Here is a 20,365-nt window from a genome sequence, read left to right as displayed (position 1 = left end):
CAGCCCTCACTGGATGTGCAGTGACTGGAGACACAGATCTCACGAGGACATGACGAGCCACTTGAGTATTGGATGTGTTGGCACATTTACAACCATGTTTTGAACGGCTCAAAAAGTAGATTGTCAACGTATGCAGGCAAAAGCAGACTTTATTCCCCTTGTTTCCTGCATCATACGACTGGAGGAACCCACTGATTTGCTGAGTCTGTGTCTCTTTGGAAAACGACAAAAACAATATATTTTACTCAAGGACGTTCAGTAACTGCTTCTTTTCTCCTCTTGTTCTTCCCCTTCGTTTTCTTTTGGCAGTGTGCTCTCATAAAAAATAAATCTTGTCCCCAACCGCCATGTGTACGAAAGCCAATATTAAAACCGTCAAAACAGAACTCAAAATAACAGCGATGACAGCAAGAACAACCATAATACCAACGATAATAACAATAATGATAATAATAATCATGGATAAAGGTAGCAATAAATAGGGTTGGTGGAGTTAAGTGCGGGTAGGTGTGGTTAAACAAGACACTGTGGGCACCAATGGGGGAGAGGGGGGGTGGGGTGGTGGTGGAGAACGGTTAGGGTTAGAAAGAGAGGGAGAGGAAGTGAATGGGTGGGTTACTGCACATAAAGTGACTGTTTGGTTGGGTCTCCCTTTTTGTCCCTCCCTTTGTCTCCATGCAGACACAACATGGCTGGACGGGCCTCAGAATCCACTGTGCTTGCACACCATGTCCTCCTGGACCTTCTACACCTCCAGCCAAACGTCTGTCTCTTAGGTGTGTCGCTAAATCCCATGGGGCCTGGAGGACGGCAAGAGGAACTAGGGTGTGATTGGTGGAGAGTGGAGGGAAAAGGAGAGAGTACACGCCCCTTTAGTGTGGGTTGAGTGCTGAACAGGGAAGGGGGGAGATGGGAGTTTGGGGAGGAAAGTCGATGTGTGCGGGTGAGGGAGGGACCTCCACTTCCTGTAGGGATTGTTAGTCTGGAGTAGCAGGATAGCGTTTGCAGTCTGCGTCGTGAGAAATTGGAGCTCCTCTGCATTTGGTCTCAGGTCGGTTAGTGGGTGTGACCCCATGTTTGGTGTGTGGGTGTCGTAGAGACAACAAGGAGAGCAGTCACTGGAAGGAGAAGGTCAGACTCCAACTGGGTCTAGCTGCATGTTGGGGATCGACTAATATAAAGAGTGGTGAAGATGATACGTGATCATGATGATACGTTCCTACTCTGTTGTAGTCCACAGACTGGTGTGTTTGTGTGTGTGTTTGATACTTCCTCTGTGTAGAACTATATCTAACCAATGTTGTCTCACAGAATATCCCTGCTCCTTGCTGCTGAGGTAACTGTGTATGTTCACGCTATCATTCTGATAGCCCACAAGGCTTTGTCAGAGAGGTTGATTACAAATCACGCCTGTTTGTCTATCTGTCTGTCAGTGTGAGTCTGCTCATTTGAATCCCTGTCACTTCCTACTCAGTCCTCCCACCAATTCTCAGCCATTGACCTCTCTCAGTCCTCTATCCCTCTCTCCTTCCCTTCCCTCTCTCCTTCCCTCCCCCCCCCCCCTCTCTCTCTCTCTCTCTCTCTCTCTCTCTCTCTCCGTGTTGGTCTCTGGGGTCTTTATCTCTGGTAGTCGGCCTGCTCTCGGGGGCTGGAAGAGGAGGAGCTACTGGGGCCTCGGGGGTGAGTGTGTCCCTGGTCTTTGGCCTCGTCCTGGGTTTGGCTGTTCCCAGAGGGCGGGGCTAGGTTAGTGGGGACCGCGGTCGTCCCTCCGCCTGCTCCTCCTCCATCGGAGGACGGGTACATCTCCTCGTGGCCGTCCTCGCTGGACTCTGGGTCCTCGGAACCGGAGAGAAGCTCCTCTTCCCGGTACTCGCTGACATCCACGCCCCCAGCGACGGCCAAACCCTCCCCCAGCTCCTTCAGCCGGCCGTGGTGCTTGACGTGGTAGCGCTGGTTCTGGAAGAACTTGATGATGGTGTGTTTGGGCAGGTCCAGCTGGGCGGAGAGTGTGTGGATGGCCTCCTGGTCCGGGTACAGCCCCACGTCCTGGATGAAGCTCTGCAGGATCCCCAGCGCCTCTAAGGAGATCTTGGTGCGTGACCGAGGCTTCTTGGCGCAGGTGCTGCCACTGCTTCCTGTGAGGCCGCCGCCGCCGCCACCTCCTGACCCGGCGGTCTGCGGGCCGTCGTCGTTGGAGGAGGCAGGCAGAGGCTCCTCCCTCATGGGGGAGTGGTGGTGGTCCTTCAGGGTCTGTGGGGGTGGTCTGTGCAACGCCTGGCGAGAAAGACAGTAGAACTGGTTAGTGGGGTGTGGTGACCCCCTCATCAACTAATTCGATACCACATTGTGTGTGTGTGTGTGTTTGTAGGTGTATGTATGCATGTGAACGAGAGCTTCATAGCTCACAGGCCCTGCCTGAACACATTCATGTCCCTCTGCTCTGACCTTTGGTTGGAGTTTTAATAGTCGAGTTTTAATAGTAAAAGTCCAACCAGCAGCTGTGTGATTTCACACAGAGCACCATCACTGTTTAGCTAAACCACCAAACCCTGAACCAACTCCCTTTACAGTGAGATGTGTCCCCCAAACCACCCCAGCTCCAGCCAGTTCCTTGCTCACAATTTAAATGCAGTGCCACACTGTTTGTTTATAGGTGCCGTCTTGGTATTGGTACTCTGATTCTTCTCACTGGTTTTCTGTCTCTGTGACTACACCTTCTCCCGGCACCACCCTCTCTGCACCTCCACCACCACCCTCTCTGCCCCTCCACCACCACCCTCTCTGCCCCTCCTCCACCACCACCCTCCCAACCCCTCCAACACCACCCTCCCTGCCCTTCCTCCTCCACCCTCCCTGCCCCTCCTCCACCACCATCTTCCCTGCCCCTCCACCACCACCATCCCTGCCCCTCCACCACCTCCCTCCCTGCCCCTCCTCCTCCACCACCACCTTCCCTGCCCCTCCACCACCATCCTCCCTGCTCCTCCAGTCAGGAATACAGAGCTATAAATCTGTGGTGCATTAAAATTAAAGGACCCACATAAAGATAATAGTCAGTCGCCTTTCTCTGCCTCTTCAATAATGACAGGGTATTACTTAAATAATATCGAGGGCCAGACCAGACCATGAAATTGCTCTGATTTCGCTTGTGGGGGCTTTTGGGTCCGAATACTTTACAGAAAGTGTAGGGTTGCATTTTTTTTTACCCTCACACCCTCTCTAATTCTATCTGTCAGTTATGGGCTCGTCCACGACCGTGTGAAACTAACATCAGCCACACAGAGCTGGAGATTGAGAAATAATGGTGACAGCGGTGGAGAGACGGAGACAGAGGAGTTTGATAGCTGTCTGTTTGCTGACCTAGCAAGGACCACACACACACATGCGTACTGTATACACAAACACACACATGTGCACACCCATATCCAGTAAAACAATAAAACTCTTAATAGATAAATTGAGGGTAAGACATAGTGAGCTTACAGCCCCACCCTTTGTAATGATCGGTCACATGCACACACACACACACAGACACAAATACACACATACACACACAGGCCTGTTCTCCTTCATGCGCTAATGATGATGTCCGTGGTAGGGAGAGAGATTAGAGCCAAACCCTCATAGCTCTCGTTTTCTCTCCCGTTCTTTCTCCTCTCTGTTTCTCCTTTGTCTTTGTCCTCCTAGCTCTTTCCCTTTTCTTCTGTTGTGTTTCTCCTCCTCTCCTCTTTCTCCTCTTCCTCCTCTTCCTCCTCTTACTCCTTTCATACATCTCTATCTGCTCAGCCTTTCTTTCTTATTTCTCTAGTCTGTTTGTCTGTCACTTCTGCCCTCCTCCATCCTTTCCCCTGTGTAATGCTGAGGGACACTAATGAAGTGAGCTTCTGCCAAGCCAACATTGCTCAAGCTCAGACTCAACCACAACTCTAATATCGCCTTCTTTCCTCCCCTTCCAGTCTGCCTTAACACACCTTTCCCCATTTCTTTCATCCCTCTGCCTCCTTGAGACCCTGATTCTACACCGTTGCCTTCCACTAACCCCTCCTCATCCCTTTTTAGCCATGGTAAATCCCCATTTTGTTCACCATTTCATGGCTGCACAAAAGTGATCCTTGCCCACAACCACAAATCACTGGGATCTTTGAAAAGAGGCAGTTCTTCTCATGGAATCATTTGACTTTCTTTTCTCAATTCAAACCAAAGCATGATTGTGAGTTCATTGCTTTGGAGTAAAAACGTTTCATTTTAAATGCAAATCAAGGCAAATTACAGCATGGAACTATGAAAGAATTATATAACATGAAATATTAATTCTCTCCTTAATGAGGGCTGGTCCTCCAGGGGCCAGTGTGTTGAATACATGTGTGTGTTTGTTTTTGTGTGTATGTGTGTGTGTGTGGGCAGTTACCACCAGAGACACCATTAACACGGAGATAAATATGTAATGATGGAAAATTCACTTTTCTCTCAATGTTCTGCATGACTTCACCTTTCCTGTTAATCAGTGTTCTTTCATCTCTCTTTTTGTGTGTGTGCCCAGGGAAGGTATGAGTTTAGATGTGTTTTTTTCTGTTGTGTGTGTGTGTGTGTGTGTACACATACTAGTTGTACACTGATGCATCATAAAGGGTTGTACGAATGTCAAGTTACTGTGACAGTATGGACAGGAAGTGTGTCCGTTCGCTATTCGTGAGTGAGCCTTCTTCTGTGTGTGTATGTGAGAGAGAGAGTGCGTGTGTTTTTTGGTGAATTGTGTGTTTTGTATTTATTCCACTTATTTGTAATTAAAGCTTTAAGTTAATTGGGGCTTGCTGAGCTTCAGTAAAAGTCAGTAAAAACAACTATAATGAAATAATGAGAGAGAAAAGAGAGAGAGACGGAGAGAAAGAATGAAAGAAAGAAAGAATGAAAGAAAAGGGGGGGCAGTGGAGTTAAGGAGAAGGGGTCTTTTGGCAGGGGCCTTTCTAGTCTAGCACTCTGGGGGTCTTGACGCCCACACTGGGGTCTCAAGAACATCTACCATCACCAGCACGCAGCAGAATCCAATTTAGCAAAAACAATAGAGAAATTATTCATAAGGGCAGGGTCCGCCAAATTAGCACAGGGATGCACTTACTGCTAAACTCATATAAATATGTGCTGTTGATAGGCCAGGGGAATGCAGCCAGCCAGTGTCGGGACAGGGTCACTCATGGAGAAATGTGATGCTGGTCCCCCAGGGGACTAGAGCAAGGCAGAGCAGGGCCAGTGGATTCGCACACACACACACACACACACACACACACACACACACACACACAGGCATACAAACACACACACACAGGCATACAAACACACACACAGGCATACAAACACACACACACAGGCATACAAACACACACACACATGCATACAAACACACACACACACGGACATACACACCACCTGTGAAGCTAATGGGCATGCACTGCCGCTGACTGTGTTGATTCCCACAGTCCCAAGCACGCAGACACAGCACACGCCACACGCTAACAGCATGGTGTCCCATGCAGAAAGGCTGACGTAGACATACTACACACACGCACACGAACACACAAGCCGCCTAACCATCACCCACACATTGATACACAAGCGGCGTGAAAAGGTTTATTATCGATCAGTCGTATTCAGTCAGTATGTACCCATGTCATGTGCAGTATGAGTATAGCATCATCATAATGAACTGTGTGTGTGGCTGCGGTGGTCTTGACACAGTAAGGACGGCCCTTTCCCCAGATCAAGTCCCGGCACCCCCAGGCTCCAGCCAGCCTGCCACCACAGACCACACATGTGTCCCAGCTGCTACACACACACACACACACACCCACACACACACACACCACACACACACCACACCAGAACATGCACACACAGTGGGATATTCCCATAGACCGTATACACCCTTGCATTCCATTAAAACATCCATAAATCGCCCCATCTTCTCTATGATCATCTTTCCGCCACACATTCCCTCCATCGCTCTCTCTGTCCCCTCCAACTCTCTTCTACGGTAGGTGTGGCTGCCCAAACTCCCTCCGTGGAGGGGTGATTAGACATGGAAGTAGCGGGTAGGGCCAGACGGGGCTGGCTCGTATATTTAGTCTGCTCTGGCCTGGTCTGGGTTCTGTGTCAGAGCAGAGGTGGAATGTGTTCATGGAGTCACCACAGCTTCCTTCCTGGCCTGAAGCACCCTGCCCTCTGCTCTGGGATGAGACACAGGGTGATGACACAAGAGGACGTGTGTTTGAGAGCGTGTGATGGTGCGCACTTCGGCCTGTGTGTCTTCGGCCCCTCCTCTCTTTAACTCCTCTCAGTCCTCCCCCACATGTCCCCACTCCTCCTCCTTCCTCACCCCCTCCCTCGTCTAACAAGGCATTTCCTCACCCATGCCACCCTCATCTCTGATCCACAAGTCCCGTGCCATGTTCCTAAACGTCAGCATGTCGCTCACAGATCTGAGGCTGTTGAGGGGATCAAGTGAAAGACAAGCCGCCATGATGCTGGCTTTCCCAGAGTCAGAGGTAAACAGCGAGGACATAAACCTCTGCAGATACCGTGAAGTATGTTGGCTCTGAAAGGCTACTAGGACTGTAGGGAAGTGTGTGCCTTATGTGAAAGTGTGTGTGTGTGCGTGTGTGTTTAGTTTTGTAATGCATAAATGCATGCGAGTCCTCTGTGCATTTACAGTAATTCAGTAACAACCCTGGCTGGCAATAACAAAAGTCCATTTAATCAAATGTACATGTGTGTGAGTGTGTGCCTGTTAGTGTGTGCAGATGTGTACGTGTACATATACTCCATTATTCCAATAAATAAATAAATGAACAAACAAGTCTGGGAGAGTGAGTGAGCGAGTGAGTGAATAACTTAGTGAGAGTGTGAGTGACTGAGCAAGTGAATAAATGAATGAATGAGACAGCGAATGAGTGAGTGAGTGAGTGAGTGAGTGGTTGAGTCAGTGAGTGAGTGAGTGAGTGAGTGGTTGAGTGTGCGAGTGGTTGAGTGGTTGAGTGTGTTCTCACCTGTGGGTCAGCAGGAAGGTGCAGGACAGTGTGCAGCCGCTCGCTGTGGTGGTGCCGGGACTCCTCCTCGTAGACCAGGTCTCTGTCGTTCTGAGGCAGGGCCAGGAACCGGCGGATGGTGCACAGGTTCTCCCACAAGGTCCGGTTCTCTGGGCTCGGGTTCTCCTTCCAGCGCAGCAGCTCACACAGCCAGCCCTGGGAGAGAGAGAGAGAGAGAGAGAGAGAGAGAGAGAGAGAGAGAGAGAGAGAGAGAGAGAGAGAGAGGGAGGGAGGGAGAGAGAGAGAGAGAAATGTGATTATCTCTGCTAGACTAGTCCAGTCTTTGACACCAGCTGTTGTGTGCATCCATCCTCCCCTTGCATGCAGTGTGAATAACCTGATCAGCTCTCTCTCTCTGTCTCTCTGTCTCTTTCTCTCTCCATCCCCCTCTCCCTGCGTCCCTCAGCATCCCTCGCTCCGTCAGGCCAGCTGCAGCAGATGGGTGCAGTCAGCCATGACCCCCAGCCACCCCCGAACCCTCCAACCTGGGAGACCTTGCTAACCACAAGCTGCCACACACATACATGCATGAACAAGCACACACACACCTGAAGGTTTGCCTACACACAAACACACCCACACATGAACACACAAGCACTGATGAACGCACGTAGTCACACACACACGCTAAAGCACACACTGACAGAAAACAGTCAAACAGACCTATCAAGTCATACCCGTCTAGAACCAGAACCAAGTCAAGGGGTCAGGGGTCAGACTGGGTTCTCACCTGGCTCTTGTTGGCGGCCACTTTTGCAAACAGTGCCTGGGACACCTTGGCTCTCTTCATCTCCTGCTGGATCTCGTCGTAAATGCCGGAGGTGATGTTCACCAGGGACTCCAGCTTCAAGGGCAGGTCCGAGGCCGGGCCTGGTGGCTTTGGCTAGAGAGAGGAGTGGAGGGGTGGGAGTGGAGTGGAGGTGGGGTCAAGGACAGACCAGGAAAAAGAGAGTGGGGATCGAGGAGAGAGGAGGAAGGAGAGGTGGTAGGGATAAGGAGACAAGAGGAAGGAGAGGTGGTAGGGATCGAGGAGAGAGGAGGAAGGAGAGGTGGTTGGGATCAAGGAGAGAGGAGGAAGGAGAGGTGGTAGGGATCGAGGAGAGAGGAGGAAGGAGAGGTGGTAGGGATAAGGAGACAAGAGGAAGGAGAGGTGGTAGGGATCAAGGAGACAGGAGGAAGGAGAGGTGGTAGGGATGGACGAGGAATTAAATATAAAAGTCAGTTGTCCACCATCAAGTAAGCATGACAGGCAATCAGCTGATCAGTCAATGTTTTGAAAAATGTTAGTGCATGTACATCTATACTGCCTTCCATGTTCCAACATGGACCATGTTTATAGATGAAAGTCAGTATGTCCTTCTCTTACATCTGCTTTGTAGTTTCTGTTTGAATTAGTGTGTACTGAATTTCACTTAGCTTTTGTACACAATGTTTGAAGTTGCATGCAGGGACAAGCCATCTCACATTCCCCCAGAATAAACGATGCTACGATAATGTATACAGACATAATAATGATAACACACAATGCATCTTTGATTTAGATCTGAGTTCGGCTTGGTCTTGCATCAGAGAATAAGAGTGTATGTGTGTGTATGTGTGTGTATGTGTGTTAGAGAGAGAGAGAGAGAGAGAGAGAGAGAGAGAGAGAGAGAGAGAGAGAGAGAGAGAGAGAGAGAGAGAGAGAGAGAGAGAGAGAGAGAGAGAGAGAGAGAGAGAGAGAGAGAGAGAGAGAGAGATTGTTAAATAATGCATACCGAGTTAGAGATTTTGGTTTTATTTTTCCAAATAGAGGCCCAGGCATCTGGAGTTAGCTGCTCATCCAGCGTTCTCTCCCAGACCTTCTGTACAGAACCAAACGGAAACAAGGTCAGACTATAATAATCTTTGTGTCATTGTGTCTGAACATAGTTCTGTAATATCACATCTCTGTCTGTAAGCTAACAAGCACAGGCTTGTAAAACATTCTTCCATGTACTGCATTCTTTGCATGGGAATGCACTCGTAATTTTAGATTTTTTTCAGATATTGTTTGAATTGTATTTGTCCTCACATTGGTACTAAGTGAATATGTGTGCTGTACATGCAGTAGGTGGAATATCATGGCTTTATGGTTCCACAAAATCTAATTGATCTAAAGAACACAAAACAAATTCAGTCATTCTTCTTCATGCTGGTCAAGACTGGAATAAAAACACAAAGCTAACAACACACCAGGCAGGTTTACTGCCATGAACAGTCATGCACACTTACATCCACACCAAACCTACACAAACACACATCCACAACACACACTCACATAAACGTCCGCAGACACACACACACTAACATATGCACCCACGCATGCACCCAAACACACACACACAGGCCCTGCTGCAGGTGAGTTTCAGGGGAGAGTGGCTCAATTTTTTTTTTGGGGGGGGGGGGGGGGGATAGGGTAGTTGCTACCTGTGAGAGGCGGGGGCCTCCGGGGCTGGAGGTAGGGGTAGCAGGCAGGCCCACAGGGGGGTTCATGCTGCGCTCGCGCTCCTCCTGGTAAATACGGTCGCGCTCGCCCTCAGGGAGGTTCAGGAAGTTCTGCATGGCCTTCAGGTTGACCAGCAGAGACTGAGAGGCCGAGCGAGGATCCTCCTCCTTCCGCAGGATCTCCGACAGCAGGCCCTGGTGTACACACACACACACACACACACACAGGGCCGGCAGCCACACACACACACACACCGCAGACGCACACATTTAGAATGAGCCGACTGCTTGCACACACGCGCGCGCTCCCATCGCACACGAGCAAAACGCAGACACACACACGGGCGCCACACCACCTGCCCTCCCGGCAGTAGATAGGTAGGTGACCGCCCACCCCGTGCTCTGATGTGGGCTCCATGGAAGCTCTAATGGGGCGTGACTGCGCCTGGCGGAGCCTCAATGCACCAGGTGCGCGTGCTGCTGGGAGGGCGGGGGAGGAGAGGGAGCCGCGGCGAGCAGACACAGCAAGCCGCCGCCAGCCAGCTCCGCTTGCTTATCTCCCCCCAGCACACGGAGGAGTTGCCCGGACAGACCCTGGAGCCCGTGGGAGGGACCACAGGAATAGCCCTGCGGATGCACTGATTCAGCCCCAGGCACGTCAGACGCTGTAGCCGCGCTCACTTATGTTCACTTCCTTTATGCTGCCTTTATCGTCCCTCGCCGCCACCCACCGCCCACCGCACCTCCAGTGTTTCCTACTCTAGACGACCCCCCCACCCCAAACACACAGACGTCACACCTCCAGCTCCGCAGCCTATCTGATCCCACCCCACGGCACACACTCATCACAGCACACCTCCAGTTCCATACCCTAGACGCCCCTACTGTACCACCTGCCCACTATACCCCATGTCCTCCCGTGCCCCAGACCCCTCCAGCCAGCATGACGTTAGAAGTACCTGTGTGCGGTTGAAGGCCACGCGGGCGAACACTGCCTGGGAGACACTGGCCCTCTTCAGCTCATCTCTGACCTGCTGGTAGATGTCAGTGGAGACCTCTGCCGCCGACGGGTTGTTCCCCAGGTCGCCTGGAGCCCCGCCCTTACAGGGCCGCGGGATGGGAGGGTGGTTGAGAAACTGCTGGTTGAGGGCCTGGGGGTGCTGGTGGGCTAGCAGGCGGCTAACGGCTAGCTGCTGGTTGATGAGGTGGGCCATGGCTAGCTGCTGCCTGACCAACTGCGGGGAGAGCTGGGGGGAGAGGAGCCCTCCTGGTCCCAGCAGGGGCTGGAGTCCGGCGGGGGGAGGGGGTTGTTGGGGCACCTGGCCACGGAGAGGGGGGCTGTGGTGGAGCTGGCTGTGGGGAGAGGGCTGCTGTTGGGGCTGCTGCTGGGAGGGTTGAGGAGGGGCCTGGGAGTCTCCAGAACCTCCCTTGAGAAGGGGGCCACTACTCCCACCCCCGAGGTGGCTGAGCTGGGCCAGGCCGGCCAGGTGAGGGGGAGGTCTCTGACCAAGGACACAGAAGTCGGCCAGGTTGTCTCTCTCCACTGAGGGCACAAGGGAAAGGGCAAACGGTGATGAGTGTGGCTTTGATCAAATCAAATCCATAAAAAGACTGATAAAACGAGCCTGGTTCCTCACCTTTGATTTCCGAGTTGTCTCTTCCACACCAGATCTTCTCCAGGTAGTCACCTGACAAACCAAACAATTTCAGTTAGAAAGGGATCCCAGAATATATGAAACCCATATCAAAGCTCTTTGTTAGAGAAAGGGACTTCGGAGATACTGGTAGGTGGTAAGTCAAACAGCCAATGGCACAACTCTAAATGTCTACATCTGGAGAGTGTGTTCTGTCAGACAGAGAGCAGAACTAATATTAGAGACGTTGTGTGGAACCTGATACTCCTTGGCTTGCATTTATTCTCCTCTTTCTCTCTGTTTGTATCTCTCATTGTCTCTCTAACTGTCTCTCTCACTGTCTCTCTTTCTCTTTCTCTCGTGTGTTTGGGTTTTGATCCGCATTTGTGCTGTGTAATCTTTAGCTTTTGGGTAATATGGAAAGGGTTTTAGGCTGCTGTGGTAAGGCGGTGTGTGTGTGTTTGTCGGTGTGTGTCTGTGTATGTGTGGGTGTGAGCGTGTGTGTGTGTGACAAAGAGGGGAGGGCTATGGGGTTATAAACCACAGAGGCGAGAGGTTGTCACAGCCATTTTGGGTCATGAGGACATGGGGAGGCCGAGGAAGGGGGTGGTGGTCTGTAAAACTCCCTGTGGTGACAACCAAGGACACCAGTTGGTTCTAATAAGAACTGTGCTAAGCTTTCAATGTTGCATGAATACAGACGCAAAGAGCTGTAACCATAAGCTCTTCTTCTGCCTTTACCCTCTCTTGAGGTTAACCCAGGGCCTAACTAACTAACCGCTGGCAATCAATGGGGCTTTTCTGATTGATTATGTGTCTGATAAGTACAGTAATGGCCGTTGTAGGTTTCAATATATTGGATGTCAGAGCACTCACCCTTGATCTTCTTATATTTCTTATACCAGCGTCCAAACTCCTGGCATTTGGCCGTGGAAACATTGGCGTAGTAGGAGCTGTTCACTATTGACGAGATCATGCTCTGGAGAGGGGAGGTAATGAGAGCGAGAAGGAGAGAGAGAAAGAGAGAGAGAGAGAGAGAGAGAGAGAAGAGAGAGAGAGAGAGAGAGAGAGAGAGAGAGAGAGGGGAAGAGAGAGGGAGAGACAGTATGAGAGAGAGGGAGAAATGTAAGAAGTCACACTCGACCTCGCACACACATGTAGAGTCCCGCCCCCAACCCCCCCACGCACACACACACTGAAAACGACAACACATTTATCATCGTGGGAAGCCACCCAGGGAAACTCCAGCCAGGGCACAGAGGGATCCTCCAGACCCAAGTCACACAGACACACATGCTTTCAATTGATGCTGAGATCAACACCCGCACAGGGAGCTCCATACACAGGCACACATCAATCCCTCAGACCTGCCACTCGCCTCCATGGGGAACCACACGGTTTGCATTGAAGGTACGAGGGCATGGTTGACATCTTTGGCCAGGCTAGAGGACACGCAAAGCCAGGGTATAGGGATAAAAGCAGTAAAACAGAGTGTGTTAGTTACCTGTGACAGGGGACACTCCTTGGCCAGAGTGCTCTGGTTCATCTCCTTCAGCAGCTCCTTGAGGGCATTCCTCACCGTGGCGTGGTTCCACTGCTCACACGGGATGTCCTCCAGCCTGGCGAAGCTGCCAGAACCAAGAGAACACACTTCGTTACACTCAACGTTCGCATTCGAATCAGAGCCCCACCCCCACGGACCCATTCTCTAGTTGTTCCACATTAAATCAGACAAAACTGAGATTATGTGCCACACATACGCAATCACCAGGGATACCGCTGTAAACAAACCTGAATGGAATGCCACAACACAATGAAGACCACATTTCAACCATCTGGCGTTGATCTGACTTTATCTGTGTTTGTCTATCAGGACCCGTGCTGACTGTGACATACTGTTATAGGAGCAGATAAGAGATAAATCTAAGCTTGTTGGCCTGTCTATCTCTGGCTAACTTTCCACTCACTGTCTAGATATTGCAGTTCCATATTTTATAAATATGGCACTGAGGGTCTACACTGAGCCAGTGTAGTTACCCAATTAAAGACTCAGAGGAACAGCCGTTTAATGTTATCAAACTCAAATGTTTCCAGGGTTGGAATGTGTCTCTGTAAATTCTATAGATTAAGCACTGGACACTCTGGAGTAGAAGGATGTAGCTCGATTGGTAAATCTGTATTGTAGCCTAACCCAAATAAGACCGTTTCTACAGTGTTGTGTGTACTGCACAAATACTATCCACCTTTCCTCTCTTTTCCCCACACTTCTTCTCGCAGAATCACAAGAAAAGTCTGACCATGCCCTTGACCCCTGACCCGTGACCCCTGACTCTAACCTCTGCAGCTGGATGCGCAGGGTGACCATATGGTAAACCTCCATCAGCATGTCGGCTACTGTGGCCTCTGGAGCATCTGTCAGGAAGTGAATGGGCAGAGGGTTCCAGCGTCCCACCTTGATGATGCCTGAGAAAGGGGGGGGGGGGGGGAGAAGGGGAGAAAGAGGGACAGTGAATAATGGTTCCTATTTGTGAGAAACGTATCATCTTTATCAACACACACACACACACACACACACAAACACACACACACACACACACTGTGAGGCTGAGTGAAAACAAGACGGTCTGGAGGTAACAGAGAAAGGTAAACTTCATTATCCGCTGTTGATCCCCCCCCCCTCAGAACACAACCACAGTCTCGTTCCATGACATCACCACAGTGCTTAACCCCTGGTCATGCTGATGCCTGCCATGCTGCCCAGAATAAATCCTCCATGAAATAGAGATGCTGAGGGAGCCCAGGCGCCCAGCCCCACGGCACCATGCCCCATCCACTGGCTGAACAGCCTCAATCTCCTTACAGTACACACCCAGCACAAACACGGTGGAAACACAGGGATTACCGTGTGTTTGCGTGTGTGTTCATGCGTGTGTGTGCATGTGTGTTTGTTGTCTAGGGTGTTTAACTTCAAGGTGCTAACGTGCAAGTTGGCATGTGACTGAGTGTGTGCGTGTGTGTTCGCTGTCTATTTGTGTTGATTTGTCCGTAGATATCGGTCTGTGTGTCTGAAGGTCTCTTTCTCTTCTTCTCTCTCCTAGCGGAACGGTTTCATCCTGGGCCATAAAACAGACAAGAGGGAGCCACACCTTATCTATTAGAGAGCTATCTGTCTCAGACGAGGCACCCACCCAGTAGGCCTCCTTAACAAACACAGATACACACATCTGAGACACACACAACGCTGTGGTGGGTCTGGGTCGTCCACACAACCACTCATCTGCTAATACACCCTCCATAAAACTGGTTAATCATTATGTGATCAAGCCTAATAGGATGCAGTAAAGCAGGCCAGTGTGGTTTCAGGAATGCCTTGCTGTGGAGGAGGTGGGCTGTTAGACAGGTCCACAGCTGCCACTAATGTCCTTGTACCAACACTGCCAAAAACAATGAGCACACCAGATAGTGTCTTAAGGAATCTCACTGCCTCGTCATGACTGTTCCGTCACATATCGACTTAAACATTTATTACAATTGAAATAGGTTTGTCTTAGGTGGTGGTGGTTCTCTCTAAGGAGCAAAAAACAGCCTGCCTTGGAGCAGCTAGCACAGCTCACCTACATCCAATAGCAAGGCAGAGAGCATTGTATATGAATCCACTGGGAGAACAGGAAATAAAATCAAGCTTAGTGTACAGCACAGCCTTTTTAACAAGCAAAGTCAAAGGCTCCACAGAGACCAACAGATCAGTATCAATAAGCAACCTAAAACCTCAGAAGAAGAGAAGACAAAGAGATGGAAGCAAACTCCCCCCTGAGTTTGCTCTCATCTCTTTGTCTTCTCTTCTTCTGAGAAGGGGGAGTCATTGAGTGAGGAATCCCCTCCAGAGACAGTTGGTGATGCAGAAAGATTATAAGTGGAGCCTTTTCCCCAATACATTAAAGAGCATTTCACGAAATAAATAGTAAAGTCACATGCAGACGCATACAGTATTTAAGTCCCCTAAAGCGGAGGGCCTACACCTTCAATTAACACACCTGCAGTGATTGTGAAAGTGACGTCAGCTGATGAAATGACACGCCGCCCAAGAGCCATGCCAGCAGCTAGCTTCACCCATTTTCTGCAAGACTAAAACATTTTCTTATGAATGCTTCCTTGCTGATTGTTAAAAAGAGGTTCTTTGTAGTTTATGGCTGTTCTTTCATGTTGCTTATAACTGTCAAACAGATCCTTCAAATAGAACCAATATGAGCAGAATAGAGAAAGAAGACTAAGGGACTCTTTTTTGGGGCAAAGCAGCCATGTAAACACTAAGAATACCTCATAAAGTTGTATAGTATACAGTACATTTATGAGCAATGAGCACACACAAATACACACACTTACACATATACACTCATACACACATACACACTGGACTCAGGCTGGAGCTGTGAAACGTAAACAATGCTAATCTCATTACTATCCTCTAAATGAGAGCCAGACGGGGTCTGGACAACCTCCTCCCTCCATCGCTCTCTCACCCTTCAGCTTTCCTTCTCTGTGAGATCTATGGCTCCCTCACACAATATAGGCTAACACATCGCATCTAATCAAACTTTTCGAAGAAAGTGTGATGTTCGCTATACAAATCCAAGACAACTCGTGTTCTACTAACCAGATACAAAATCGTTGAGTAGAAAAAAAAGCGGAGAACACAGATGAAGACAATTTAAGTGTATCAGTTTTCCTCCTCCTCCTCCCCCTTCCTCCTCTCTAGCCTCTCAGATCCTATTCTCTCTCTCCTGTCTGTGAGTGTTTATAGAGCTTGGTTGGCTTTGATTTCAGACAGGCCAGGCGGTTCTCCTTGTTGTCTGCTTGTGCAGTACAGAATCCAGGCTACCGCAGACTAACTGGGCCCTGGGGGAGCAGAGGAACCATAGACAAATCCTGACTGAACCGTGGAACCCAAAAGGAAGGAATGGAATAGGAAGCAATGAAAACGATGAGGACATAAGAAGTTCTGCCCCTCAAAGACATTGTACAGGTCAGGATGAAACGCATAGACGGCCAGACGGCAGACGTGCACTACAAAAGATGCAGACAAACACATGCCAGCGATCAGATACACACCCACAGACATGCACACACACACACACACACAGCAGTGGTGAATGCATTATTAATGGGTTCATCATTTCTAGTTCTTTGTTATGAGGAGCCTGCCTCTTGTCCATATTTAAAAGTAGAAATCATTGTTCCCATTTCCACATTAAAATTCTCTCTCCTTGAGATGGTCTTTCATGTGGCTAACTCGTGGTTTGGCCTGTGTCTCTGTGTGCCCATCCACACAAACGCAAAACCATACAAAAACACACACCGCTCTCCCTCCCCCCTTCTCTCTCTTTATTGCTCTCTCTCTCTATTTCTCAATTTCTCTCTTTTCTCACACACATTTGTTCAATGGGAGTCATAATGGATACCCCAGCCTGCACACACACACGCAGGGTCGGTTCCAAACTGGTTCCAGGTTCTTCCCTGGCGCTGTCCAAGGGAAGCCCGTCATCTTCGAGTCACACAACTGGTCTCCGCTGCATCATAAAACGCCACTCTAATAGATATTTATTTTGCCATCTCCAGTTTTGGCCTGTCACCATCCACTGCAGAGGTGGGACCATCCATTATAGGACACAGAGACCCACGTTTCATGACCCGGATGCAGTTGTCCACTGCTGTGTGACCGACCATAGCCCATCTTCATGGGGAGAGACAACGAGGAGAGGTCAGTGGCCCATCACAATATGAATGGTACTGTGTGAGAGCCAAGAATGCTGTTCACAGTAGGCCTATATGTGTTCAGTTGGATGGTCACTAACATGTTGACATGGTATGGCTGTCTCTGTGACCCTGGAAGACGTGGCAGAAACACACATCCAGCCTCTCTGTTTTCCTCTGTCCGATGATGACCACTGTTAACTGTCTGAAAAAACGAAAAGTACAGGTCTGCTCCATACCATTCTATAAAAGCCTTCAGACCCTTATAATTGAAATAAACAATATCTCCAGTTAATTGCTGACTGGGCTAATTAAAGAAAGGCCGTGGTCCTCCCAGGGCAGTTTAAATATACCGCTGGGACACAAGTATGCAGGGCACAATTCAAACAGGGAGAAAATAGAAGGACTGTGTAATTTTGGTTGTGGACCGCAGAGGAAAAAATGTATAATTTAAGCCAGAAATTATTCATTTAACATAAACGCTTGTTTTAAAAAACAAAAAGCATTCATTTTCATGAAGCTGAGGGGGGCCAGGGGATTTTACCAGAGTGTGTGTGTGCTGCTGTACACTATTAAAACGTGTGTGTGTGTGCGTGTGTGTGTGCATTTGTTTGTGACAGTTTGACAGGGACCAAGGTGAGTAGCTGTATCTGTTGGTTACTGACTGTTTGCCCAGGTTCTGATCATTTAGTCTGGCTTTGATAAGGACAATTGGATTGGTGTGGACAGGTGATCATAATGAACTGCTATGAGAGAGAGAAAGAGAGAGAGAGAGAGAGAGAGAGAGAGAGAGAGAGAGAGAGAGAGAGAGAGAGAGAGAGAGAGAGAGAGAGAGAGAGAGAGAGAGAGAGAGAGAGAGAGAGAGAGAGAGAGAGAGAGAGAGAGAGAGAGAGAGAGAGAGAGAGAGAGAGAGAGAGAGAGAGAGAGAGAGAGAGAGAGAGAGAGAATCATTCAAATGATTCTTATTTGCATGGTATCATTGGAAAGCAGTAAAAGGAAATAAGAATTAAATGGAAAATAGCCCACAGGCTAACTGACACCTATAACAAGTTTCTAATGTTAGAGTTTCTTTCAGGGTGTGAACATAGTTCATCCTGATGATTAAGATTTATTTCCTTGCGATCCTTATCAATACCCCTGGGGTCAGCCAGTTGTGCACAGGTTAATTGGAGGCTCTGAAAGAGTCATGTAGATGAATGGAATTAGGGGTCACAGGGTACAGGGTATGTTTCAGGTAGCCTGGCAGAGCAGAGGGGGAAAGGAGGAGTGTGACTGAGGAGAGATAAGACTTGTTGACCTTGAAGCAGTAAAGTGGGATTACCTGTACACGAATACGCAGACACACACAGACACACATTATCACAGCATGGAAGCACCATTACAAACGTGTCTTCACGTATCACATTAGGCCTTTGCCCCTAAAGGGCCTATCTATATATCCAAAATGGAGTTTTCAGAAGACTAACTCATATACAAATGTAAGGGTGGCTAAAAGTGGACGAGTTATGCAAGTGTATACTGCTAGCTTCACTTGTTTCTCGAGTCGCCATTGACGAACATGCGGTAGTTCTCCAGTTAGACCTGTCTGCATACTTTACAGAAGTAAACTGTCCTTGTGAAGATAACCATTTGTGAGATACTGTGTTATTTGGCTGCTTGCATAGCCCTCAGCGCTATAAACATTCTCACTCATACACTGATGCTCTTCCATACACACATTAACACAGGCACTGGCTCACACAAATGGTATTTTTAGCTGTTGAAGGAACGAAACTCATTCCTCAACTCTTTGTTCTGACTTTAATGACTTTTTCAGACTGTTTAAAAATGCTTTCGTCTCCAGGCCTTCCATGGCAGCTTAAGAACATACTGGAACAGTGTCCAACTGAGCAATGGCTACGATCATTAGGTTGCCTTCTACAAGCTTGTCCTAGATCAGATGGTAACTGAGCAGAAGCCGAAGCCTTTATGGCTGGTGAGATGAATCCACTGAGTCATGCTGTGAGCTGGCTCTAGATCAGCTGCTAACTCTGCTGGTTCCAGAAGCAGCGTGGGACTCACCGTGGGCCTGGGCTGCAGAGCTGTGTGAGTACCCCAACGCCAACAGAGCCGTCTCCACCAGCTGGGAGAACAGGATGTCCTTCCTCACCAGGACAAACTCGGCATGCTCCTCACGACCCTCCGCCTCCACCTGCACGCCACTGTCACCGCTCTGCTCCACCACGCAGAAGACTGGGATCATCAGACCTGGGGGTGGGGGTGGGGGGATGACAATGTTAAGACATGACAGTTGGACTGAGGTTCTGTTTATTTCGGGATAAATGACCTACCATCCGTGTGATAACTTTCCTGCATGATAACTTTCCTGCACGATAAGGTTCTGATGAAGGCCTGCCACAGTGAATGTTATCTTAAACTGTTTTTTTTTGTCAGATATTGCAATTGTGTTCATTAATGTGCTACGTTGGCTCTGAGTAAAGTGAGATAGCGGAGAACAATTGTTATCACAACGGACATGCAAAGACATTATTCAAAGGTTTTATTGACTATATTGAAACATTGCCAATGCTGAAATAAACCTGGCACCAATGATATCTGATATCATTACCAATTGTCTAAACTTCAAAGTTTTAACAATTCCTAAAACAATGTAATAATTGTGTACGAGTCATTCAATCTGGCCATGCTGACATTCACAGGAAATTCAAACTACAAGGGTTGGTTGATTGGGATTCAAACAGGTTATAAAAGTACCTTGCCGTTACTTATCACGAATTGAACATGCAAATGTATTACACAGTTGTGGTACTGAACAGTAAGTTCTCTGTAACTGTCAGTGAGGTTGCTAGAGGGTAGCCTAGCGTCCTGCGAAGACAGAGGGGGGAGCATTTGAAAGGCTAGAGCCAGAACACTTTTCAGCTTCCAATTTACAAAGCCATAGAGACACATTGTTTTCAGTAAAAGCTTGAAAGAGTGACAGCACCGAGTACCAAGATGATTGGTGCTTATGTTTCACAAGCGTTAAGAGCTCAATGCGTGCAACGTAAGTACACAAAGTATCACGCCTAACTGCCTTACGGTCGATCCCCTCAGACTCGCACATATTTTGTAGAAATGAGAAACTGTCTACAAATACCAAAAACATGTTTGAGCTTCAGCCTGGGGGTATTGTGTGTAGACAGGTGACGGAAAAATGGAGTCAAAGACGTCCCACCCCACTCCAGTGCTTATTTCCATAATCATCACTTTTCCAGAGTTCTACCCCACAATCATATATGCTGTGCTTCTGTCACACGGTGCCAGCAGCATTCCCCATTCACCAATATCAGGCTTTTTCCTAAAAGGTTTTTGGTTTGGGCCACCTGTCGCCTGGCAATTAATTAAGGCCCTGAAAAGAAATGATGAACTGAGAGCATTAGGCAACGTCCCAGCACTAAT

General features: G+C 48.8%; 1 protein-coding gene across 4 annotated transcripts in view; it reads right to left on the bottom strand.

The window, feature by feature from the left end:
- Positions 1-1,580: 1,580 nt before the first annotated feature.
- satb2 (SATB homeobox 2) overlaps positions 1,581-20,365 on the bottom strand; it is a 31,421-nt gene continuing 12,636 nt past the window's right edge. For 2 of the 4 annotated variants that reach the window (XM_084689481.1, XM_084689483.1), the window contains 11 exons: positions 18,989-19,174; positions 13,513-13,639; positions 12,681-12,804; positions 12,053-12,155; positions 11,180-11,230; positions 10,502-11,085; positions 9,525-9,737; positions 8,834-8,920; positions 7,810-7,962; positions 7,041-7,235; positions 1,581-2,295 (listed from right to left, as the gene is read on the bottom strand). In XM_084689481.1, the coding sequence (XP_084545607.1) occupies positions 1,618-2,295; positions 7,041-7,235; positions 7,810-7,962; positions 8,834-8,920; positions 9,525-9,737; positions 10,502-11,085; positions 11,180-11,230; positions 12,053-12,155; positions 12,681-12,804; positions 13,513-13,639; positions 18,989-19,174 (2,501 nt within the window). In that variant the 3' untranslated portion in view covers positions 1,581-1,617. The remainder of the gene's footprint in view (positions 2,296-7,040; positions 7,236-7,809; positions 7,963-8,833; positions 8,921-9,524; positions 9,738-10,501; positions 11,086-11,179; positions 11,231-12,052; positions 12,156-12,680; positions 12,805-13,512; positions 13,640-18,988; positions 19,175-20,365) is intronic. The other 2 variants (XM_084689482.1, XM_084689484.1) reach the window with 2 other exon arrangements.

Source organism: Hypomesus nipponensis, chromosome 23 (assembly GCF_054491055.1).
Source record: "Hypomesus nipponensis isolate SF chromosome 23, ASM5449105v1, whole genome shotgun sequence".
Lineage (NCBI taxonomy): Eukaryota > Metazoa > Chordata > Actinopteri > Osmeriformes > Osmeridae > Hypomesus > Hypomesus nipponensis.
The sequence above is the reverse complement of the archived record's forward strand: the minus strand, read 5'-3'. Positions and strand labels throughout refer to the sequence as shown.